The sequence below is a fragment of the Populus alba genome, chromosome 13, assembly GCF_005239225.2.
Source record: "Populus alba chromosome 13, ASM523922v2, whole genome shotgun sequence".
Taxonomy (NCBI): domain Eukaryota; kingdom Viridiplantae; phylum Streptophyta; class Magnoliopsida; order Malpighiales; family Salicaceae; genus Populus; species Populus alba.
In genome coordinates this window covers 12607975-12634243 of record NC_133296.1, presented here as the reverse complement: position 1 = coordinate 12634243, position 26269 = coordinate 12607975, and the positions used below count along the sequence as shown (strand labels likewise).

At 33.5% G+C, this 26269-nt stretch overlaps 1 protein-coding gene and 1 pseudogene across 2 annotated transcripts; both read right to left on the bottom strand.

The window, feature by feature from the left end:
- Positions 1-1128: 1128 nt before the first annotated feature.
- On the bottom strand, positions 1129-1239 carry LOC118035563 (small nucleolar RNA R71; annotated as a pseudogene).
- Positions 1240-19303: 18064 nt separating this feature from the next.
- LOC118035508 (uncharacterized) lies at positions 19304-23627 on the bottom strand. Of its 2 annotated transcripts, XR_004685189.2 has the most exons (2): positions 21368-23627; positions 19304-19635 (listed from the first exon to the last, which is right to left on the bottom strand). XR_004685189.2 is itself a non-coding variant. In XM_035041095.2 (1 exon), the coding sequence occupies exon 1, from the start codon at positions 23510-23512 to the stop codon at positions 21461-21463; it is 2052 nt and encodes a 683-aa protein (XP_034896986.1). In that variant the 5' UTR covers positions 23513-23627; the 3' UTR covers positions 21105-21460. The 2 variants fall into 2 exon arrangements, 1 of the variants encoding a protein (XP_034896986.1); XM_035041095.2 differs by lacking the exon at positions 19304-19635 and having other exon boundaries at positions 21105-23627.
- Positions 23628-26269: the final 2642 nt, after the last annotated feature.

Below are 26269 nucleotides of genomic sequence, written 5' to 3'. Positions count from 1 at the left end.
AAGTAAAAGAAAGGAAATGAAGTGCATAAACTTGATATTAATGAAAGCAAGACATAAGCAATACAAAGAGAGAAAGCAAAGAGCATGATCTTGATCTGGAAACCAAGATGCCTCAATACATGGTAAGTGCCTCCTTTTATAGGCCAAAATTTGAAACTATTGATTTGTTGACTAATTGATGAGTGGGTGGCCATATCTTGACTTGATAACAATCCTTATCTTCTTGTCTGAACAAGACGTCATTGCTAACATCATAATTTGCCCAGAATCCTCAGGAATGTTCTAGGAAATTGTCTCAGCTTTCCAACAAAAAAAAGATGAGGTCATTTGGACTTCTAGAACTCAAAGATATGGGCTGAAACACTAAATAGTGTCTGGGCTGCAGGACAGCTTCGGACTTCTTCGTTGTTCCTATATTTTGGACTTGAAAATGGCCTTCTTAGATCTTGGTGTCCAAATGAAAGTTGTAGGCCTATGTTTTACCTTTCCATCCATATAAAATGGACCTAAATCCGAGATCTAGAGCTCCAGATATGATCCAATTACCGAGCACTGTTCCAGTTTGGACTGCACCGACATCTCTTTTCTAAGTTTGGCCATCTCTTTGTCCTTTAACTTTCAATGCTTAAACTCATCAATCAATCCTTTTATTTATGTGATAGTCCTGCATTTAAAATGAGCATTTACCATAAATTAAGGTATCTTATAATATCAAACTTGTTATTATAAAACATACTTTAGTTAAGGAGTTATTGATACTTCAAGTGCAAAATGATGATATAAAACCTTGATAAACATGCACTTTTAAGTACTAATCAACCATCATGTATTGTTTTTCCTCCTGATGCGTCTCATTTTAATTTTAAGCCAGGTATTATTCAACTTTTACCCACTTTTCATGGCTTAGAATTGGAAAATCCATACTTGCATTTAAGAGAATTTGAAGAAGTTTGTAACACCTATAATGACTTAAAATTGTAGCATGAACACCATCAGATTAAAAGCTTTTTCCTTTTTCATTAAAAGATAAAGCTAAAACATGCTACAAAATATTAGGTCAGGATCCATTCGTGCTTGGGATGAAATGCAACAACAGTTTTTAAAGAAGTTTTTCCCTTCTCATAGAACAAACTCTTTCAAAAGACAAATCACCACTTTCACTCAAAAACCAGGAGAAACATTTTACAAGTGTTGGGATAGATATAAAGACTTGCTTAACACCTGTCCTCATCATGGTTTTGAAAAGATGGAGATGGTTTTCACAATTTTATGAAGGGTTAACACCTAAAGATAGGCAAATGTGGAATTGATGTGCAATGGAACTTTTGAAGATAAAGACCCTGATGAAGCAATGGAGTACCTAGACTTGTTAGCTGAAAATGCTCAAAATTGGACACCACAGGCACGTGTGAGGCACCAGGTAAAACTCAACCTCATACATCTAATGGAGGCATGTACAACCTTAGGGAAGATCATGACCTCCAAGCCAAATTTACATCTTTAGCTAAAAAAGTTGAGGCACTAGAATTAAAAAAGAGTGGTCAGTTAAAATCTGTTCAAGAAATTGTGTGTCAAAATTTGTGAAAACTAATGAACACTCAACCAATGATTGTCCAACTTTGCCTTCTTTTAAGGAATGTCTCCAATGAACAAGCCAATGCTTTAAATAGTTTTCAAAGGCCAAGTAATAACCCATGCTCACAAACATACAACCCTGGTTGGAGAAATCACCCAAATTTCAGTTGGAAGAATGGTAACAATAATGCACAAACTTCACAGCCACCATTTCAAGCACACCATAATTTTCAAAATTCTCATGGATATGCACCTCCTTATGTTCCCCCTCCTAGAAGAAATCTTGAGGAAACACTGCATACATTCATTGAAAGCAAGAGACAATCAACACTCAAAATGCTCAAACCATGGCAGATCTAAAAGATACTCTTGCAAAGTTCACATCTGCTCTTAGTTTTCAGGAGAAAGGTAAGTTTCCATCTCAACCACAACAAAAATCCCAAAGGGCAATACAATTCAAGTGCAAGTGGTTCCGGAAAACCAACATATGGATCAAGTCAAATCAGTCACTACTCTCCGTAGTGGTAAGGTTATTGAAAAACCCACTCTTGAACCTTGTGAGAAAGATGAAGAGTCTATCTCTGAGGGTAAGGAAGGGGTTGAACCTGAACATTGCAAAGAAAAGGCTGATTCACCGCCCAGCACTTCCATTTCCTCATGTCATGACCAAACAAAGGAAAGTCAATCATAATTCTGATATCTTTGAGACTTTCAAACAGGTAAAGATCAATATACCTTTGTTAGATGCTATTAAACAGGTACCGTTCTTATGCTAAATTTTTGAAAGATCTGTGCACTGTGAAAAGAAAACTGAATGTGAAAAAGAAAGCCTTTTTAGCCGAACAAGTAAGTGCCATTCTTCAAAATGATAATGCTTTGAAATATAAAGACCCTGGTTGTCCTACAATTTCTTGCTTTATTGGAGAACATAAAATTGACAGAGCTTTACTTGATCTTGGAGCTAGTGTGAATTTACTTCCATATTCGGTTTTTCAAAGTCTCAATCTAGGTGAGTTGAAACCAACTGCTGTAACTCTTTTACTTGCTGATAGATCTGTAAAAGTGCCTAGAGGAATAGTTGAAGATGTGTTAGTACAAGTTGATAAATTCATCTTTCCTGTGGATTTTATTGTGTTGGATACACAACCTGTTGAAGCATGCAATCTAATTCCTGTTATTTGAGGACGTCCATTTCTTGCAACCTCTAATGCATTAATTAATTGTAGGAATGGAGTGATGAAGTTATCTTTTGGAAACATGACATTGGAGATGAATGTTTTTAACATTTACAAGCAACCTGGAGATAATAATGATTTACAGGAAGTAGATTTTATTGAAAAATTAATCTATGATCAATTTGAAAATTCTTCCAGTGAAACTGAGTTTAATGAATCTGAAGATTTGCAAATGGTTTATTTTCAGGAAAAGTCAAAGGCAAATAGTTGGAGACCGAAAATTGAGGAATTGCCACCACGATCAATTGAGTCCATACCTTCAAGTGTTCAACCACCAAAACCCGATTTGAAGCCATTACCATTTAATCTCAAATACTCATTTTTGGGAGAAAATGAAACTTTTCCGGTAATAATTTCTTCCAAACTTAATGTTCATCAAGAAGGTAAGTTATTACAAAACTCTGAAAATGCACAAAAATGCATTAGGATGGACCATAGCTGACATAAAAGGAATTAGCCCTTTGATTTGCACACACAAGATTTATTTGGAGGAAAATGCTAAACCATCTAGAGAAATGCAACGAAGGCTTAATCCTAATATGAAAGAAGTAGTGAAAAATGAAGTCATTAAGCTTCTAGATAATGGAATCATTTATCCTATTTCTGACAGCAAATGGGTAAGTCCTACCCAAGTTGTACCCAAAAAGTCTGGAGTTACTGTGATAACAAATGAGAAGAATGAGTTAATTCCAACTAGGACTATTACTGGTTGGCGCATGTGCATTGACTATAGGAAACTTAATTCAATGACTAGAAAAGATCATTTTCCTTTACCTTTCATGGATCAAATCCTAGAAAGAGTTGCAGGTCATTGAATTTTATTGTTTCCTAGATGGCTATTCAGGTTACAATCAAATTGAAATTGCATTTGAAGATCAAGAGAAAACTACTTTCACATGTCCATTTGGTACGTTTGCATATCGAAGGATGCCTTTTGGATTATGTAATGCACCAGCCACGTTTCAAAGATGCATGCTTAGCATATTCAGTGATATGGTTGAACGTTTTCTTGAAATTTTTATGGATGACTTTTCTGTTTTTGGTGATTCATTTGATGATTGTTTAAATAACTTGGAAAAGGTTTTGAACAGGTGTGAAGAGAAGAATCTTGTGCTGAATTGGGAAAATGTCATTTTATGGTAACAAATGGTATTGTTCTTGGTCACATTGTTTCATCAATAGGAATTGAGGTTGACAAATCTAAAATCGAGTTAATTGCCAACTTACCAGCACCAAAATCTATTAAAAATGTTAGATCATTCTTAGGACATGCTGGTTTTTATAGAAGGTTCATCAAAGATTTTAGTGTAATATCTAAGCCATTATGTAACCTTCTAACAAAGGATAATGTTTTTGAATGGACTGAACATTGTGAAGAAGCCTTTGTTAAACTTAAAAGCTTGCTTACTTCTGCTCCTGTTATTCAACCTCCTGATTGGTCATTACCTTTTGAAATAATGTGTGATGCTAGTGATTATGCCGTGGGTGCTGTTTTAGGACAAAGAAAAGACAAGAAACCTTATGTGATTTACTATGCAAGTAAAACTTTAAATAGTGCTCAAATGAATTACACTACCACTGAAAAGGAATTACTTGCAGTAGTATTTGCATGTGAAAAATTCAGATCTTATCTTGTTGGCTCACCTGTTATTGTTTTTAGCGATCATGCAGCGTTGAAATATCTTCTTTCTAAGAAGGATTCTAAGGCTAGATTGGTGCGGTGGATTTTGTTACTTCAAGAATTCGATATCACAATCAAGGATAAGAAAGGCACCGAAAATGTTGTCGCGGATCATTTGTCAAGATTGACAACTGATTCAAGATCTGACATCACACCAATTAATGACTACTTTCCTGATGAATCTTTACTTTCTATCTCTACAATGCCTTGGTTTGCTAATATTGTTAATTTTCTTGTTTCAGAACATTTGCCAGCTCATTGAGTACTTAAGACAAAAGAAAGTTCTTGAACGAAGTGAAGAACTTTTATTGGGATGACCCTTACTTATTCAAATATTGTCCTGATCAAATATTTCGAAGATGCATTTCCGACAATGAGGTAAGTAGTGTTATTAAATTTTGTCATTCTGAGGCCTGTGGGGGTCATTTCTCATCAAGAAAGACAACTGCAAAAATCTTACAATGTGGATTTTATTGGCCCACCATGTTTAAAGATACGCATGCATTCTGCAAAACTTGTGAAAACTGTCAAAAGTTAGGATCTATTTCAAAACGTCACATGATGCCTTTAAATACTATTCTTGTCATTGAAATCTTTGACTGTTGGGGTATAGATTTTATGGGTCCATTTCCTCCATCATTTGGTTTTGTTTACATATTAGTCGCAGTAGACTATGTTTCAAAATGGATAGAGGCAATTCCAAGTCGTAATAATGATCATAAAACAGTGATCAAGTTTTTTAAGAGACAATATTTTGAGTCGATTTGGAATCCCTCGGGCCATGATAAGTGATGGTGGAACACATTTCTGTAACAAGTCATTTGAGTCTTTAATGAAGAAATATGGAATTACACACAAAGTTACCACCCCTTATACACCCCCAGACAAATGGACAAGTAGAACTTGCTAATAGGGAGATCAAACAAATCTTGGAGAAAACCATTAACCCTAATAGGAAAAGACTGGTCTTTAAGACTTAATGATGCACTTTGGGCTTATCGAACTGCTTATAAAACATCATTAGGTATGTCACCTTATAGACTAGTTTATGGGAAACCTTGTCACTTGCCTGTGGAAATTGAACATAAAGCTTATTGGGCTATTAAAGCTTTTCAATTCAAACCTTGATGATGCTAGTCAGCTGCGAAAATTACAAATAAATGAGCTTGAGGAAATAAGAAATGATGCATATGACAATTTCAAAAAATTCATAAAGCAAGAATCAAAGACTTTCATGACAAGAAAATACTGAGAAAAACATTTAATGTTGGTCAAAAAGTGTTGCTTTATAATTCTCGACTCCATTTATTTCCTGGAAAACTAAGATCAAGATGGAGCGGTCCTTTCATTGTGAAACATGTGTATCCATATGGGGCCTGTGATATTGAGAATCCAAAGAATGGCAATGTTTTCAAGGTAAATGGGCATCGTTTAAAAGTTTATTTTGACAATTTTTCAGTTGAAAATGACTATATTGAATTGAGTGATCCTGTATATAAAGATTGATTTTTTTTCCTCACATTGTTTTGTGTTTTGGTATAACTTTTGTTTTGCTAGTCTCTCTTTCACCCCGGTCAAATGGCGGATAACGGTACTCCGTGACTTAAGTCGGTTCTTTCAGTTTCCCAAATTACTGATATTTGTACATATTTGTACAATTCTCTGCTCTTTCTCCCTTCTTTGAATCTTTTCCCCAATTCTCATTTGAAAATGGACACCACTCTTGAAAAGTTGAAAAGGTATTTTCCCGCTCTGCCTCTAAATGCAATTACAAAAATTTACCGTGCTAGGTGTGCAAGATTGAGGTTGTTAATGAATCATGGAATTCCTGAAGATATTCGCTGGCTAATTGAAGCAAAGGTACGATTATCAGGTGAGTCCTCTAATTCTTTCATTTCACACATGCCTGGAACAGGTACAAGCACTTTTGCAAAGAAACGTCGTGCAAAACGACTGAAAGTCTGTCACAGATGTGTCAGATGGACTTGTAATGTGACATGTCGTTCTTTAGGAATGGTATCTGTAAACCGTGAAGATAAGATACAATTCATTAAGGATGGACTAAGTAAGGGGTCTTTAGATAATCTTTTGTTGACCCTTGAGACGCATCCTAGTGGAGATGTGCATCGTGTAATTCATGATTTACGGCCACAATTCCATAAAGAACATGATCGACTTAGTCTTGGGAATCTGACTAAAAAAGACCCTGTTTGCCAGTTTTTAAGAAAACTGGATGGGAAGCCTATCCTCGACCCATAGAGGGCGTTTAAGCCGTTCTTGAACGTAAAACCAAGGGAAGATGTGAGCCACAATCACAACTACCTGTACATACATGATTTGTCAACATAAATAAATAACTAAATAAAGAGCGAGAGAGAGAGAGTGTGAGACAACAGCTGGCCTACATATAGGTGGTATGATTGCATTTTCAAATTCTCATCTATAAATTCTTCTTTCCTACCCTTCATTTCTACTCAACCCATACATTCATCAAATATAGAAGTGTGTAGACATGGCAGGTTCCTCAAGTCATCCCATCAGAAATATTTGTGTTTTCGGTGGATCCAGTCCTGGGAAAGAAAAAGAGTTTTTAGAATCAACAAATCATCTTGGTCGGGTACTAGCTGAGAGAAAGATTCATTTTAGTTTATGGGGGAGGTTAGCCTTGGGTTAATGGGAGGTGTGTCAATGGCTGCATTAATGGGAGGCAGTCAAGTTTTGGGGGTTGTCCCCAAAGCTTTAGCACAAGGGGACCTCATTGGAAAAACAATTGGAGAGGAAGTACGGGTCCCCACAATGTCTGATCGGATGAATACAATGTTTAACCATGCTGACGCCTTTATTGCCTTACCAGGTGGTCTGGGCACATTGGAAGAGATCTTTCATATTTTCCTCTTGGGCCCAAACTGCACATTCACCATAAACCCATAGGTTTATTAAATGTTAATGGTTTTTATGATAAGTTACTGTCTTTCCTTGATCATGCTGTGGAACAGGAATTTCTAACATCTTCGGCACGACAAATCATAATCTCTGCTGCTACTGTTGAAACAATTGATTGACCAACTACAATCTTTCATCCCCTGTAATTGTTCCCTCCATGAGTCGCCTAAATTGGTCAACTACGGAAAGCCGTAAAAAGCTTAAATTGGATTTGAGCCTTAGTTTGTAAAAACTTTGTGTCTTTTGTTTTTATTTTTATGTTTTTGTTATTTCTTATATTTGTTTAAGTGTGTTTTCAGGTTTGTCAGTGTTTGCTGTTTCAGGTGATGTCTTCTATACTCTTTCTTTCTGCTTAGCACATTGAGGACAATGTTCTCGTTTTGGTTGGGGGGAGAGGGTAGTTGATATATTAAAAAAAAAAAAAATTATTAACTAACTGTGTTTTCTATTATTAAAACAATTTGACAACATTGTTATTAGGATAGCAGAGTATAGAGTCAGTTTTATTACCTCTTGAGACACATCTTAGTAAGTATCTTTATTAGGATGGTAGAGTAAGGAGGAAATTTTATTGACTCTAGAGACGCATCTTAATAAGTATCATTACCAAGGTCTATCATAAATACTTCTTGAAATATTCAGGTTTACAAACTCTCACATTGTTATCACTTAATTCTGCTTATATACTCATTTAATAAGTATTCTTAAACCTTCATTTTTCACACACACACACTTTAACATATGATTGTGGGTTGCATATTGGATTTTTACATTATTCATGTTCTTTTGTTAAAGGTAACAACTAAAGGAAAGGGATAGTATATAATAAAAAAAAAACAAACAAACAAACAAATTGAATAAAAAAAAAAAAAAAGTAGATAAGTTTGGTTTCGTAGCCTCCTTGATTTAAGCAATTAAGCCCGAAGGGGTGTTTTAACACCTAGTACCCTAAAGTCAACTGACTTGGGAGCTATTGGCCCAGTGCTTGTTATATGGGTTGAGGAGAAAGCTTAAGGGAATCAAACATTGCACTATCTACATATCAGTATCTACAACCCGAGTTACTAAGCTCGTAGGGGTGTCTCAACACCTGATGCCCTAAGACCAACTGGTCTGGGAGTCATTAGCTTAAAGCTCGCTATATGGGTTAATGATGCATTGTGTTTTAAGTTATATGTATATATATATAAAAAAAAAAAAAAAAAAAGTATTAGTCCCAACCCAAGGCAGTTAACCTTAGAAAAACATTAGAACATAATATTGTTTTCTTCCAATAAAAGCCCCATAATTTATGTTTTCATACATTGAGCACATAAAAGAAGGTTTATTAATATCTTGTTTAAAAAGTATAAAGCAGATATATAAATTTAATGAGAGTTTGTTTATCTGGATAGATTAATGGAAGTTGAATGATGAATGCCTTGCTTTTGTGGAACTTGCAAATTGTTTTTCTATTTTTAACGCTTTGATTACTAGGGACTAGTAATAAGCTGGTTGGGGGGTGTGATTAGTACTTAAAAGTGCATTCTCATTAAGGTTTTATATCATCGTATTGCACTAAAGTATCATTAAATTCCCCTAACTACAACATGTTTTTATAATAACAAGTCTGATAATATAATATATCTTTAATTTATGGTAAATGTTTATTTTGAATGCAGGTATATCTCACAATTCAAAGGATTTATTGATGTGATTAACTATTGAAAGTGAAGAGACAAAAAGAGGACTAGGCTAAGAGAAGAGATGCTGGTTCAATTCCAAACTCGAACACCATTCGGTTATTGGATCATAACTGGAGTTGTAGAACTCGGATTTAGGTCTACTTTATATGAATCGAAAAGCTAAGACATAGACCTACAAACTTTCATGAAGAGTACAAGACTCAAATCTGCCGTTTTCAAGTTCAAATCTTAGGAACAACGGAGAAGTCGGAACCTGTCCTGCAGCTCGGACACTGTTCGGTTTTCAGCTCATATCTTGAGTTTCTAGAAGTCCAAATGATCTCTGGTTTTTTTTTGTTGGAAAGCTAAGACAATTGCCACAGCTTTAATGGAACAAAGGTCTCTAATTATGATGTTAGCAATGACGTTTTGATCAGCCAACAATATCAATAACCAGCCAATAATGTCAAGAACCAGCAGCTAACATTGTCAAAAACCAGCCACCAAATCAATGGTTGGCCACCAACTAAATAGTTTGTCAACCAATCAATAGTTCTAATTTTTAGCCTATAAAAGGAGGCATTTGCCATGTATTTATATATTATTTTTCAGATCAAAATCATCTTCTTGCTTTTCTCTCTTTGTAATGTTCAACTTTTCTTTCATGCTATATTAATATCTTGTTTATGCTTTTTTTTCATTTCCTTTCTATACTTAGTTAACTTATATCATGTTTATGTTCTTATATTGTTTATTTATGTTTTTCTTCTTCATTATGTTTAGCTAAGTTAATTATGTCAAGGTGAAAAGGTTTCACTAGTGGTGTTAGAATAGATATAATATAAACTTAACATGGACTTTAATGTTTATATCCAAGAAAGATTGTTATTAACATGTTTTATCTTTTTATCTTACTAATTCTTAATACCTTGCTTAATGTTTAATCTAGATTTGTGTTGTATAACACTTGGTACATCAAATGCTTGATCCTTCATAGTTTTCGGCCTACATCATTATTATGATAGGAACTTGATTTGTTGTTAACATAAACTAGCAACATGAATGCCTGATGATATTGATAAGTATGGTGTTACTTAGATAAGATAATTAATATGATCATGTTAACAATTTATAATGAGCTAATAACGATAAATCATCCGATTGGAACCTCCTTTGTGTGTGGTTTCCAGTTGAGTAATAAAAAGAGTTTATATTATATTTATTTGAAATACCATTAGTGAATCCTCTAACCTTGACATTTGTTTTTATTATTGTTTAATCCTTACATCAACCTTACCTCTCAAAGCTCTCTTTATTATTACTACTACTATTATTATTATTTACATTCTTGTTATATATTATATGTACGTTAAGTATGCTCTGTGTTTGATCAAGGATCCTGACATGTTGGTCTTGCCTTGTTCATTCGCATCAGAAATCTGTTTATATTATATAATATATCTCTTTAATATTTTCATAAACTCAGTATATAGGCTGGAAACCTGTGACCCGATCTTTTTAGATCATTCTCAGTATAACAACGCCACGTTACTGAGTATTATTATTATTACTCTTAGTATTACTATTATTATTGTTGTTATTATTGTTGTTGTTATCGTGTTGTTATTTATAATTTATACAATTAACCTCCCTGTGGTTCGACCCCGGTCTTGCCGGGTTATTTATTACTTCGACACTCCTGCACTTGGGAGAAGACATCAATCTTTTGGTCGTGTCAGTAGGCTAAGCTCATTCCTAAAATAAAAGCATATTTGGCTAGTCAAGTTTTTATCAAGAGGTAAAAAATATTTTTTTGTGTTCTTAAGGTGTGTTTACCAAACACAACTTTAAAACAACTTTAAAATCTTTGACTTTTTAGTTAAGGCACCTTACTAATTTTCTAGCAAGGTTTATTTATTTATTTATTTTGTGCGCTTTATCCAAACAAGCCTCAAATAGTTTTCAGAAATTCTGAGAAAATCCAAGGACCATATTAAAATTATTTATGGATCCCTCACATGTTTTTCCAGAATTTCACTTAATATTGAGTTATAGACTTACAATATAAGATACGGACCTGGTATTAAAAATATATTTTTTTTCTTTGAAATTTATTAAAAAAATTCAAATTTTTTCCTTTTTCCAAAAGTACAAAAATATGTTTTTTTTTTTTGTGCATATAACCAAATTCAAAAAAACATTCATTCATATTTTTATCATACTTCAAAAAAAAAAATTAGTCAATGAGAATCATAACCAGTTTATGATTTTATATTAAAACTTAGCCTACATTTGAAAAACATCAAAATTTTTTATTTTGTTTTTTTAATATAGAAAATTATGAATTTATACATAAAACATATTATCGATATTAAATAAAAAATAGTTTCTTTTATTTTATGTTTTAACTTAGAATGACAAACTTGACCCTCCCCAAAGCTATGGTCCACTCTGCTGGTTTAAACCAACTTTATCCATTAGGCAGACCAACAGTCAGAAAACATAACATTACCTTATTTTATATAAGATAAATAAAAAATACAACTTAAGGTAAAGTGTACAAGGTATGACATGTTTTTTTATACAGAATCAATCTTTTTATTCAAATTTAAAACCAGCTAGTTAGGATTTTTTAATGATTAAAAATAATAAAATGATGATTCTTGTTTCCTATTTGTATTGAAAAAAACAAGAATTTTTTTTGTCATTTCCCCCTACAATCTTCTAAGAGAATAATTGTTGTTAAGCAGCACACGTGAGACATGAAACATGTATAGACGTTGTAGTGCAAATGCAATTGCATGATTGATCAGACAAAGGCCATAACTAAAGATATAATGTTCACGAAAAAAGCAAATGCTTAAAAGAGAGAGAGAGAGAGAGAGAGAGAGAGAGAGGGAGGGAGAGCATAGTTATTAAACCCGGTTCGGAAGTTGAACCGGCCAAAGGACCGGGTCCCGGGTTTTATGGGTCAACCCGGGTTAACCCGAGTCAACCCATAAAACCCAGGTTATTTACTTATTTATGGGGTCAGGTGGTTAAAAAAAAATGGGAAAGAAAAGCAATTATAAAGAGGTGAAGTGGGACCCAATGTGGCAGGGCATAGGCATGGGAAAGGGTGACGTTATTGGTTGTTGGTTGTTGGTTGTTTTGTGCAGAGATCTCTTAATCTCATCACCATTTTCTCCTACCCTCTCTGGCTCCTTGACATGCTTTCCCCGTGGGTGAAGCACAGTCCTTGCTCCTTACGCACCCATGCTCTAAAGTTTAAAAACACCACACGAATCCTCTCTCTTTTACATCTTTTCCCTGCAAATTCCTCTGGTTTCTACATGCTTGAAAACATTAGCTAGAGAGAGAGAGAGAGATGTTAAAGACTTGTTGGTGATAATAAAGCCTGTGGTGCTGGTACTGTACCTATTGCCTCTCTCTCTCTTGAAACTGTGAGTTTGGTCCCGTTTAATCTTTAATTTTTTTTAAGTTACAGTCATCAATCGTCAAGCTAGAAGAAAGAAATGGAACCCAACGCCAACCCTCAAGATCTCTAAACCCAGATCGACCTGCAATCGTCTCAAGCGAACCACCTCCAAAACATCGGGTCTCGTCCGGGTCGCTTGGGTCATGGGTCAACCCTCCAGGTCAACGGGTTTTGCCGGGTTGTTGCACCGGCCGGTTTTTTGACAAACCCTGATCGGTCTAGCTACCGGGTCGGTCGGGTCCCGGGTCGACCCGTCGGACCAGTCCAGGTTTAATAACGATGAGAGAGAGAATAAAAGTGCAGTGCAGCAAACAAAAAAAATCAGGTGCACGTAATTTGTCAATACACGTTGACGGGACCAGAAGGGGGCTCCAAATGTTCTTACAGCAACAAAAGTAGTGGATAGGGATGATCACTGTGCTTGTTTGGGTGCAACTTTTTGCAGGACCTGAAATGTTGACACATCAAGTAATTTCCAGCTTGCTCTTCTGTGCTTTTTTCGCACATTTTCCCATGGAAAAATGATTATATTCTTCTCTATCTCACCAGATGACAAAAGTGCATCAACAACTTGAAAAAGAAAAAAAAAAAAAAAAAACTGCTCTTGTTCATGTATGTTCTTTTCGGGATGTGATCGACCACCTGGTCATGCATATCTTTATTGGAAGCAGAGTTTCTGTGCTCAGCAGGATAGCATCACAGCCATTCTTCTTGCCCAACATGTCAAGGAGCTTTTCCTCCATATCTTGCTTTCGGTTTTCCATTTTTACATTATCTTCTACTTGTTATAAATCTGTCTAGATACCCTTTATTGCCTGCGTCTCTTTCTTTTACCTTAGTGAGCCTCTGGAAACTTTATTGTTTACTAAAATTTATTTTTTTATATGTTTCCGATCGTTTTAATGTATTAATTTTAAATATAATTTTTAAAAAATAAAAAAAAATCATTTTAATGTATTTTAACACAAAAAATATTTTAAAAAGCAATCACAATCATGATTCTAAACAAACTTATTATGGATGTAACAATATTTGATCATTGATCCCCATACCACCAAGATTGGCATGCTAAAGCTATGAGATACACTACCTGTTATCTAAGTGAGTGTTTGCAAATGTGATTGTATCTGTATTTTTAAAAAAATTTAATTTTGTTTTATTGAAAATTAATTATTATTTTTTATATGTTTTGATGCTCTGATTTCAAAAATAATTTTTTAAAAAAATAAAAATATCATTTTAATACATTTCAACACAAAAATTATTTTAAAAAACAATTACTATTACACTCTCAAACAAGGAATTGGACAATATTGCTCACTAGTCACCATACTTGATGTTTGGCCAAGATTGGCATCCTAAAGCTCTGAGAAACACTGCCCATTGCATGTCAACTCTGTAATGGAGTCTGCACGATAATGTTCTTACAAAAAGGGTGTTGTTGATAAGGGAAGATCAGGCGATAACCTTATGGCATGTGCATGCACAGTTCTTACCCTAGATAGCTGCCTTGTCATGCAATAATCGACTTACCAGCTAAAATTCGAGGCATATATTTGGGTTTTTTTATTTTTTTTACACCAAGTGTCGAGTAAAAACCCATTGTAATACATGTTTTTATGTTATATTCTGCTTTACTTTTGAGTTTTGACCGAATATTCAACTGAGGAAGAGCAGCCAAAGATATCTTGAGAGAGCATATCTCGTACCCATCAGACTGATTGGGACACTTTATAGAAACCCTACTCTCTGTTTTTCTCCAATCTTCTTTTCACAGATCAATGTGTGAGGACCCAACGCTGCTCTGCCCTGCCATGCTGCATGTACGGATATCGAGGCAACTTTTGTTTTTCTTTTTTTCTTTCTTGCATTTGATTGTATTTGTATTCTATCTCTTTTCTTCTTCTTTTTTTTTTATTTGCTCGTAGTGTTAGGTTGTCAGTTAATAGGGTTTTTTTTCTTTAATAGCACTGTAAAAAATTAAAAAATAAAACAATTAAAAAATTAACTTATTTTCACTTTAAAAACAAATAAAAAAATCCCAATAATCTTCGCAACCTCATTTCCACCCTCAAAACACACTATAATTTAGTTTAAAATCTAAAAATTAGTTCAAATCAAAAATGCCTTTTTAATTCCAATCTATTGTTTTTTCTTGATTTAAGGCTCAAATCAACTCCATTGAATTTTCCTCTTGAAAATAAACCAATGACACCAAAATTATTGTTTTTGTAGCTGGAATGTGGTCGATGGAAAGCTAATTCTCTCTCTTCCTTAATTGCCCATGACTAAGATATAATAGAAATTAAGTTGAATAATCAAAACATAAAATGTGAAAACTATAAGGTTTGAATAATGATTTATGAGTGTGTGAATAGTATTGTGCACTGAAAAAACACCCCAAGTCTTTTTAGTTTCTTTTGTTAATTGTTAATTGTTAAGTGTTAATAATATTTTATTATTAATAATGTTTATTTATTATATTTATTAAGTTTTTAGAATATTTGCAGTCCTCTTTAAATAACTACCATCCATGTGACTCGCACTTCACCACGGATCAAATAATTTTTTTTTCAATAAAAAATAAAAATATATATTTCTCCAATGTGTTTTCTTATATAAACAATTCTCAGTCACAAACCCAAATGTTTATACAAGCATATAATTAGATAAATCAATATTTAAACAAGAAATAACTAAAATTAAAATATTTGATATTACAATATGGATCATACGCTTAGGTTTGTCTAGTAACTTTGTATCTTAGCATAAATTGTTTGTTCAATCAAATGATTATTCATGCTAATATAAAATAAAAAAATAAAATCATCAATGAAAGCATATTGAAAAAAAAACTATGAAGTCCACTTATCAAAGAACCCAATACTAAATGGATAAACTGAAAAAATATAATTTAAAAAAAAAGAAAAAAAAAAAGATATGGACCAACTTGACTTAACTCACTAACCTCGAGATCATAGGTACATAATTAGAATAAACCCATAGAGAGGAATGTAAAAAATAAAAAGCACAAAGATCAATTCCTTAAAAAAAAAAAAAACAATGAAGCAAAATTCTCAATAAAAAACACGCTTACTGGCGAAACTATAAAAAATATAATTTTAAAAAAAAAAAACAACAAAAACAAATCTAAGTCACCTTGGGATTTGGGTAACCCCACATAAAAGAAAGTTGAAAAAAAAATCACAAAGACCAATTCAAAAAAGAAAAATCAATTATTAAAGGATGAAATTGAAAATAAATCAAATTTATAAAAGGATTTAAAAAATCAAATTTTCACTTCCGTTAACCTTTAAGACCCGTGATCTTGGCCTAAGGTCAGGACTAACCCCGTAAAAATGAAAAAACAACAAAAAAAACTCTTAATAAGAAAAATACTAAGAGATTTAAGTTGGAAAAAAAAAAAAAAGGAGCATTCAAAAGAAAACAAACAACAATAAAAAGAATGCAGACCAAATTTAACATAAGAATAAATTAAAATCAAATGCTTATGGATGAAATTGAAAACAAAATTTAATTGATAAAAGGAAAAAAAAAAGCAAAAGAATGAGAACCAAATTTGACATAATAATCAAATTAAACTAAATAATAAGGATGAGATTGAAAAAACAAACAATCAAAATAATATTAAAAAAAATAAAAGATATAGTGTCAAAAGAATAAGAACTAAATTGAATATAAAAATAAATGATAGGACACACTCATACTTCAACAAGGATAAGACAGAGAAAAAAGGAGGAGAGGGAAAAAAATCCTTTAGAGCCCAATCGAAGCTCCATCTTGCACACATACAACACCACCAAGTAAAGGACATCAACGTGTACCACCTTAAAAGTAATGTATAGCTATAAGACGCCACTGCATGCACTGCCTAAAGGGCATGGGCAGCGTCTACAATGCATTTGCAAACTTCTTCTATTTATGAGTATTTTATATTTACCATTTTGAGAATAACAAAAAAGCCAAGATCAAAAGATAAAAAAAGCCCCTGCAAGGGAGCTAATTTCTTTTACCCCGATAGCATGTAAATAATTTTACTATGCATTAAAAATTGAAAATCCAATAAAACCTCTCGACAAACTTGATTGTTATATATAAAAAAAACATTATAAAAATATCAAAACACCCCTAACCATTAGTGAATGAGAGTTTACTTCTAAAGAGTAATTTAGTCATTTTACTATGCATAAAAAATGAAAAAGATGTAAATGCTCCTAGGCATAAGCCTTAAAAAATTTAATTACAGTGGTAACAAAGTTAATTTTACTATGTATAACAAACATATAAAGATACTTATACCCCTATGAGAATACCAAAATACCTTTAATAGCTAGGCATTTAGTTTGTTTTTATAGGGGTGAAATGGGGAAAATACTATGGACCACCCATAGTGTTTTTCCCATGTGTTTTAATATTTTTTACTAACTATGTGACTCGTGCTCCAATAATGACCAAATAAAAAATATCGAGCAAAAAAAATGATGTTCAGGCGACGCAATCACATTTTAAAGAATAGAAAAAACCAAAGTTAAATGAGAAAAACTAATATTAATGATGAAACGAAAAAAAATAACCTAAAAAAACGATGTCAACCTATGTTAACCCAGTAAGTTTGTGATCTAATTCATTTAACTAAAGGAACTAAATTTGGCAAACTTGAAAGCTCAATCTTCAACTAATCAAATGTTGAAAGATGATATTGAAAAAAAAAATCAAACATAAAAAATAAAAAGCAATTATAAGCCAAGAAAAGACTTGAGCCTGTCTGGATTAGCCCGTCAAACTCACGGATCAGGTAATGAGATTGAGATAACCTGATAAAAAAAAAAAACAAAGAAAATGACGACACATAATTTTTTAAAAAGCTAATGTCAAATCATGAGATGGAAAAACATAAATCTCAAAAATAAATTGAAGCCAACACTTATCCTAAGCCATTTGATTGGTAGCACTGAATATAAAAAAACCACATAGGCCAATTCTTAACTAATCAAATATTGAATGATCAAATTTAAAAGAAAAATCAATCACAAAAGGATCTAAAAGAAAAAACAGCAATTAATAGCAAAAAAAAAGGCATAAGCCCACCTAGATTAACCCACCAAACACATAGAGTCAAGTCATAAAATCATGATAACCTTATAAAAAGAAAAACAAAGAAAAACATGAATTCTATTTTAAAAAAATCAACATCAAATAATGAGATTACAAAAGTAAATAAGTCCAAAAAACGATGTACGCCTATGTTAGCTTATAAAACCCATGACTCGAGCCATTTGATCGGAAACACCAAATTTGAAAAAACCATGAATCCTAAATTTCAATAAATCAAACGTAAAATGATGAAATTAAAAAAAAATCACAAAAATAATTCAAAAGAAAAAATAACATTTAAATGAATGATGGTCAAATATGGAAAACAAAATGAGAGGATGGATAATTTTATATTAAAGGGCTAAATTGAAAAGAAAAATCAATTCAACAACAGAATTAAAAGAAGAAACCATCAAAATAATAAGAACTAAATTTTAAAAAATAACAAATTGAAAATTTTAATTAAATGATAAAATTGAAAATGATTGAAAGTTTATAGAAAAGACAAGAAAAAATAAAGGAAAAAAACTCGAGACTAAATTTTTTTAAAAAAAAATTAGATTGAATGATGAAATTGCAAACATATCAAAAATTTATAAATGGGTCAAGGACAAGAATTACAAATCAAAAGAATAAGGAATGACACTCAAATATCTCCACTTAAAGGGATTACCGTGAAATTTTAAATGTCAAGCGTGAATTTTAAAGGAGTAGAGAGGGAAGAAATAAAAAAAATGTTATTGACGTCAAACCTGATAGTCTTTGGCTACACAAGTCTTCTCTCTAAGGAGGCAATGTCAAGACAGTTCAAACATCGTCATGAAAGGCAGTGGTCTCACACGCAACACAATTAGGGCTCCCTAATCTAGCCTGACAATTACAAATTAGCTTGAGTGCAAAGAAAAAAATGCCCCCCAGAGCATAAGCTATGAAAAATCCAATTCCAACAGCATATAAGTTATTTAACTATTTATTAAAAAATAAAAAAAAGACAAAAACATCATTGAAGGTAAGCTTCAAAAAATTTGAATTTGAGAATATAAAGGTAAAACCATGTAGGAAGCAATTGCCCCCTTTAAATTCCGGAATGACAAATTGATCATTCTGAATTACCTACTAAAATTATTTTTGAGTTTTTTTTTTCATAGAAAATAGATATTTCACTCTAAAGTTTAACTAAGCTACTTTTTTTTTAATCATTTTGATTCCTTGTCATTCAATTTCACTCTAAAGTTAAATTGATTAGCATCCTTTCCTATCATTGTGGTGAGTTTTTGCTTTTTGACTTATCATTTTAGTGGGGGAAACTGGATTGAGTTCATGTCGTCGTCAAGTTCTTGGAGAGATCACATGGGGGTGGCTCTGAAAGGCAAAACATGATAGTGAACGTTGGGCTACCGGCCTTTCTGGATTGAGTATAAGGTCTCTGAAGAATTGCCAAAGCCATGAGAACAATTTCAAAAAGATAAATATTCCCATAGAAAGACCAAATTCTTTGCTTTCTTTTTATTTTCACAAATGAAGTTGTAGTAATTTGCATAGCAAATTTAAAAGAGAGAGAGAGAGAGAGAGAGAGAGAGATGCTTGTTTTCTCTTTATTTATCTAAAAGAATTTCCAGGACTGGGCTCTCCAGTCCACAAGTTTACATCAAAATATCCATCCTGAATACTTGAAGAATAGGGGTGCTCTTTCTCAACATTGAAGAATAGTCAGGGGGGCAAGTGAAAGATCATTTTGAGTAACTTCAGACATCTAGCGTTCAAAAGCCACTGTCAACACTCTTGACAGGTCAGCAACTAGAGACCTATTGTTCTCTGGAGTCTCGAAGACTCTAAACAGACTTGATGGTCAAAAGTAATGGCAACAAATGTCATATCTCATTAATCTTTACAGCGAAACCAGGAATTTGAAATTTTGCATGGAAGATGATGAATCGAAGAAACCTGCACATCAACAAAGAAGAGTTTGGAGGCTGAAAAACATGTATGTCGTAGCATTGTGATCATTTGGAGGCTGAAAAAATCAAAAGACATCAAAAAAAGAAAACTTTTAAAGACGAGTTTTGCCAGTATGCACCATATGATTACTATTATTTTTTAAGATCTACTGTGGCAGAAACTGCACATGACATCCATAACCAAGTTATATTCTTCAGGATTTGGAAAACTCACTTTCTACATCAATTTAGGAGAAGACAATATGGTTTCTTCTCAATTGTTGTCTACCTGGCCTTTGCATGCAAATGGATGAAAAACCCATAACAACATGGTTCTTTTTTCTTTTTGGAAAAAGAATCAAAGACTAAGTTGAAGTCCACACTTAGTCTTGCTCTCTTAAACTAACAAAACCATGAGGAGAAATGAATGGTATAGATAATGTAACATCCATGTAAGCAGTTTTATCTGTATCTTTGCTCAGCTTTATTCTTCAGTTAATGAGCCCTACTCTAAAATAATGTCAAAAACTTTGATATAATGGCACTCCTTTCTTTCTTCTGTGCTGTCCAGATAGTTGACACAATCACCTCATGCCATCAAATGCATTTCTATTGACAATTTCACATAACACAGCAAATGGGAAAGGCAAAAAAAGTTGAATTGTTGATACAAATAGAAGTTGTTACAACTGTTTCAATAAAGCAGCATATCATGAATGGTAAATTGAGAAATGGGGCAATTATTGCACTGTTCTTGAATTGGAAACCACCAAAGATACACGCACACGAATACGGATCACATATTCATCATAAATATGTGCATATTCTATAACATTGATAAGAGAATAGTAGATCAGTACTTCGGAAATCATTACTCCCCATCCCATGACAGAGAGCATACATGTAACTACAGCAGATTCCCCATTCACCAACTCTGTTTCTCCATCTAAATTCTAAATATAGAATACTATGAAGTAGTGTGTTGAGCTAAGCATTAGAGTGAGGGAATCCCCCTTTGGCTAGGAAGGAGAAGTTTGAAGTGCATATATACAAAGATGGCTCAATAACCCAAAAGCTTAGGCTTTTGGGTTTGAGATGGTGTCTATCAATGCATATGGTCCCTCATCTGCCCAGACCAATGAAGGGTCTATGAAGACTTTGAAGCGCAGATCTTAGAGAACTACCAAGTTCTTGGATTCAAACAAATAAATCAATAAAATCAGAAAGACCGTAGAAATTAAACTCAATGAAGACAGGCAGGGAAAACAAGTTCCTGCAAAACCATTTCTAAACAACACAAGATAGTCAATGCTTCAACGGTCCCATTACTGCAATTCTTTTGACCATCTAAGAGTTAACCCTCTCATGCACAATTCAACATGTTCTTTCAGTTTGGATGTAATGATGCTTATTTGACTGCAGCTTATCAACTTTCATATAGAGGTGCTCAGAAAATATTGGCACTGCGAGCTTAGAGGCACAGGATTCCACAGTTTTCCAGTAATAATGGTAGTTACAAAATCAGTAGGTTAGAATCCTATATCGGAAAGTACAAATTTTGAGAAGAAAATCAGGTCCCAGGTTTCCTTTTGCTTTTGTTAGGCAACAATATAGAGAGTTAACTAAAGTTATGAAAGAGCAAATTATAAGAATGTAAATTTGCATTCCCTTGCCGCATTCCCTTGCCCAAATAAAAACAAAAAAACAAACAAAAGAAAGAAATAGAACAAGAAGCTAACCTGCAGAATATTAGTTTACACAGATAATTAAATTTTTTAAGTAGCAGTCCTCTTGGCTGTCAACGATTCCTTCTTTTTCTTAGGCGAAGCTGATCACTCTTGTGACCTTTCGTGGAAATTGTACCCTCTACTCATTTCTTTTCTGATAGAATCTTTCGGTCGAAATTTATCCTTGGTCTTGAAATGGCGCTTTTCAATCCCTCTATCTCTTCCAACATTCCTTGCATGCTCCCTTGAATCTAAAGTATTCTTCTTATCTCCTCTTCCTCCGCTGCGTGGGGCATTTCTACGAGCATGTCTCTTACTCTCTCCTTCCTCCCCGTCATCATCATTGTACATATAATCATCTTTTGATACAACTTTATCCCTTGTCTTACCGTGGTGTTTCTCGAACACCCTTTCTCTTCTAACATTTCTTGAACGCCCCCTCACATCTAAATTCTTGTTCTCATCTGCTCTTCCCCTTGGGGATTTTGTACGAGCATGTGTCCTAATTTCACCATCCTCATCATCGTCGTACTTATAATCATCTCTTGATACAAATTTATCCCTTGTCTTACCGTGGTGTCTCTCGACCTCCCTTTCTCTTCTAACATTTCTTGACCTCCCCCTCGCAACTAAATTCTTCTTCTCATCTGCTCTTCCCCTTGGGGTTTTTGTACGAGCATGTGTCCTACTCTCACCCTCCTCTTCATCATCATTGTACTTATAGTCGTCATTTTGTACAACTTTATCCCTTGTCTTACCATGGTGTTTCTCAACCCCCCTTTCTCTTCTAGCATGCTTCAAGTCCCCCCTCACATCCAAATTCTTATTCCTGTCTGCTCTTCCCCTGTTAGTTGGGGCATTTCTATGATCATTTTTCCTACGCTCGCCTTCCTCCTCCTCATTATACTCGTAACCATCTTCACTATCATCCTCAAAATCAGACCCCGCATCAGTCACTTCCACACAATCATTAGCATCTTGTTTTTCTCCTTGCCCTTCAGATTTGCCATCAGTCTTATTTTCTTGTTGTTGGCTTCCTCCATGTACAATAATTGATTTACGTTCTTCGACAACCGTGTGCATAAGATGAATATACTGATTCCTAATATCCACCACTGGATTCTTCTCAACTAACAATCCCCTCCTATATCCCTCCTTCAAAACAACAGTATAAGTCCCTATCTTATTCGACAAATAAAATATCCCTGGATGGTGCAGCAATGCTCTCTTAAACCTCGACCGGATCCCCAGCCACTCTCCTAAACACAACAGAGTGTCCTTCTCCACTTTCTTCGAAACACAAAGATTAAGTACCTCATGCAACACACCCACCACCCACCTATCTGATTCATCAGTATTAGGCCCAAGATGCATAGCATTCTCATAGGGAGAAACATAAGGCAACTTTTGCCAGTCACTAATCCACTGCTTCAACCTCTTATCCATTTCAAAACCCTTCGAAAACTGCATTGGAAACTCTGTAGGCATCCCTTTAACATAACCAGTTTCTCTACTTTTTGCCTTCTTTTCCATAACTGAAACAGCCAGTTCATTATTCCAGCAGACCAACTCCAACCCCAAATCCGAACCCGACCAAGGCGACAAATTCTTATCCCCGAGAACTCTAAAATAATCAGGGAATTCAGGAACCAAACTCTTCACACAATCTTGAGGCAAACCCAAATCCCATAATAAGAAATCAAGAAGCTTTAATGGAATTTTATCAATTCTTGAAATCATTAACAACTTTAAAAGCCTATTAGCAACATCATTCTTATAACTCTCACTTTGATAAACTAACTGTTCTTCAATATCAAGGTCAAGTACCTGTTGTGTTAACTTGACATGAGGATGGATTCCAATGCCACCAGGTAGAAATTCTTCAAAGACTGAAGGGTATCTTCTAATTAACTCTATTGGCCGTATTGGTATTTTGAGGAGGTCTTTTTTTTGAGTGATTATGGAGATAGGAAGTGATCTTGATGGCTCTGATTTTATTAAGTTCTTGATTGAAAGCACTGGCTTTAAGTGCTTTTCTCGCTCAACTGCATGGTCTAAGCCCCTGTCTCTGACGTGCTTGATGGCCGCAAAGTCGACGAGGCTGCGGCGGTGACCTTGGTGGCGGGGTTTAGGGAGGGAGCGGAAGAGGAATTGCATTGTTCAGGCTGCAGCTTCCTCTGTTCCTTTTGGAAATGAGAGTGTAGAGGGGAGGGAAGACCAAGGGTTCAAGTAGGGTTTTGCTTTTGCTTTTTTATGACTCCTTTCATTATTGGTTTATTCATTTTCATGGACTCATTTGGTTTTTTTGTTTTTTTTTTTTTCATTTTGAGTAAATCATCCATTATACTTGTTTATTTTTTCTTACAAGTAAAAAAATAAATCAATCGATCAAAATTTTGTCCAGTTATGTTTCAATTAGGTCAATCATTTTGATTAAAACGTTTTATAAAGTCATAATTTTCAAACTTGATCTAGTGTCTTGATTATCAAGTTCTTAAGATAAATCAAACAATTTTAGAATTTTATGACACTAGAGATTTTTATAATTATAATTTTAAATAAAGGTATTCATATAAATTTATTAGGTGTGATCATTTTTAATTTGATTCGGTTTAAAAAAAAAAAACAATAACTAAACTAAAATTTTTTAAAAAATAGAAACCGGTTCAAACCGATCGATTTTGGTTTGGATTTTTAGGACAAAAACCAGTTTAACTCGGTTTTTCCAGTTTGGCTCAGGTTTTTTTTATGTTTAGGTTCTGTTTGGTACGTTGCAGGCCACACCATTATTTTCGAGTGGAAAAACAAAAGAATATTCAAGTCATAAAAAACTTTTTAATAGTAAGTAGTTAATTTTAAAACATCCCGACCCGATTGCTTACATTACTCGAGTTTTGAATTAAACTATTTGGAAAGGTGCCTTGAACTAACACAATCGACCTGGCTGATTTAAAAGCAATCCTAAGAACCAACATAGACGTGGTTCAAAGGCAACTATAATGGACCCCTCGAGTTTAACAATTTTGTTCATTCTAAAACTATATTTTAATTTAACTTGACGAAAAAACATCATGTCCTAGAATCTTGATTGACTTGACAAGTTTGCCTAAGACTTGGACAATATAGGGCATGAACTGGTCCAAGTTAAGGAAAAAATGAGGGAAAGGATTGACACGGGTTGATCCCTCCAACCCAATGAAACCCACTTAATAACTCATTTACATTTTTTTTGTTGGAGTTTTGTTTTTAAAACAACATTGTTTTAATTTATTTTTTTTAAACATCATAGTCCTAGAATCCTGATTGACTTGACAAGTTTGCCTAAGACTTGGACAACATAGGGCATGGACCGGTCCAGGTTAAAGAAAAAATGAGGGAAAGGATTGACACGGGTTGATCCCTCCAACCCAAACCCACTTAATAATTCATTCACATTTTTTTTTGGAGTTTTGTTTTCAAAACAACATTGTTTTAATTATAAAAAAAAAAAAAAAACTAAAGTGGTGAACCTTAGTTGATCCTCTCAACCCAAGGCCCTCATTTTGCCCTTATTTGCTCTTAGTCGGGTCTAAAAACTTTTAGAAAAATCAAAAGAGGGAGAAAAAAAGAAGGTTAGGGGGTGAGCCTCTAAGAAAGCCTAGATGCATGGGCCTGAAATAAGATCACACTTATAATTTTTTTCTTTTTAGTTAGGGATGAATGACGTGTTGTTCACCTTTTTTTCTTAAGATAATAACACAAGTGACGCATCATTTGTAACTAATATCAAAGGCATAAAAACACATTTTAAAGCATTTTTTTCATTGAAAAAAACCTAAGAAACACTATAAGAAGCCCAATAAACCCGTTTATGCTATTAAATTAGCACTTGGTTCGTTTAGAAATGAAAAATCAACTCAAATAAAAAACATTCATGAGTATCAATCTACATTTTTCATCATGATAAAAGGAAAAAAGGTCTAAATAAAAATCTCCTTGTTGAATGTAATCCGTTAACACCAAGAACGATGTGTTTTATCATTGAAAAGTGGACATTTATCAACTTTCTCTCTACTCACTGTAATCAGGCGGGTCTCTCTCTCCTCTCTTAAATACATGTACTAAAATGCAAGAAAAATAAGTTTTGGATTGAACTGTTCAATTCTCAAACTCAAAGGGACCAAAAATGATTTTTGCCAAAACATAAGAAGTAAATTGGTGGTAAGGCATAGATACACAATTTTCTTTAAAGGTCCTCCTAATTGTTCTTTTAGACAATTTCAATCCTCTTATTTTCAATTTTGCACAAACAATAAAATTAGATTATTTTCAATTAAATTAAGCTCTGAGACAATTATAGAATGTTTTTTTTTAGATTAAGTTAACTACATAAAACATTAACTAAAACAAACCATTAACCTCAAATCTTAATCAACAAAATATCAAATGTTCCAATTGAAATGAAAGAAAATTCAATAAGCAAAGGGCAAAAAAAAAAAAAAAGGACATGAGTTGACGCCTTTTTTTAGAAAAAAAAAAAAAGGAGGCATGCTATTGTTCATTGCTTTTAATTTTGGTCCTTTCACCTTCAATTCCTTGCAAACAACCAAATTGATTTTTTTTTCATAAAATTGAGTGCCAAACCTATTTCAAGATGGCTTTTAAAAAAAAAAACCTAAAAAAACCATATAAATAATAAATCAAAATAAATAATCAACTCAAAATCATAATCAACACAGCATCAAAGGATGAAATTAAAATAATAATAATAATTGACAACAATAGGAGGAACAAAATGAAAAAAAAAAAACATTATTGTAATCTACGGTGAATTATCTTACAATCCATAGTGGATTAATAAGCTTCTTTTGTTTTAACTAGATAGATAGCCCGCACTACGTAGAAGGCCACATCAAAAAAATTTAAACATAAAAA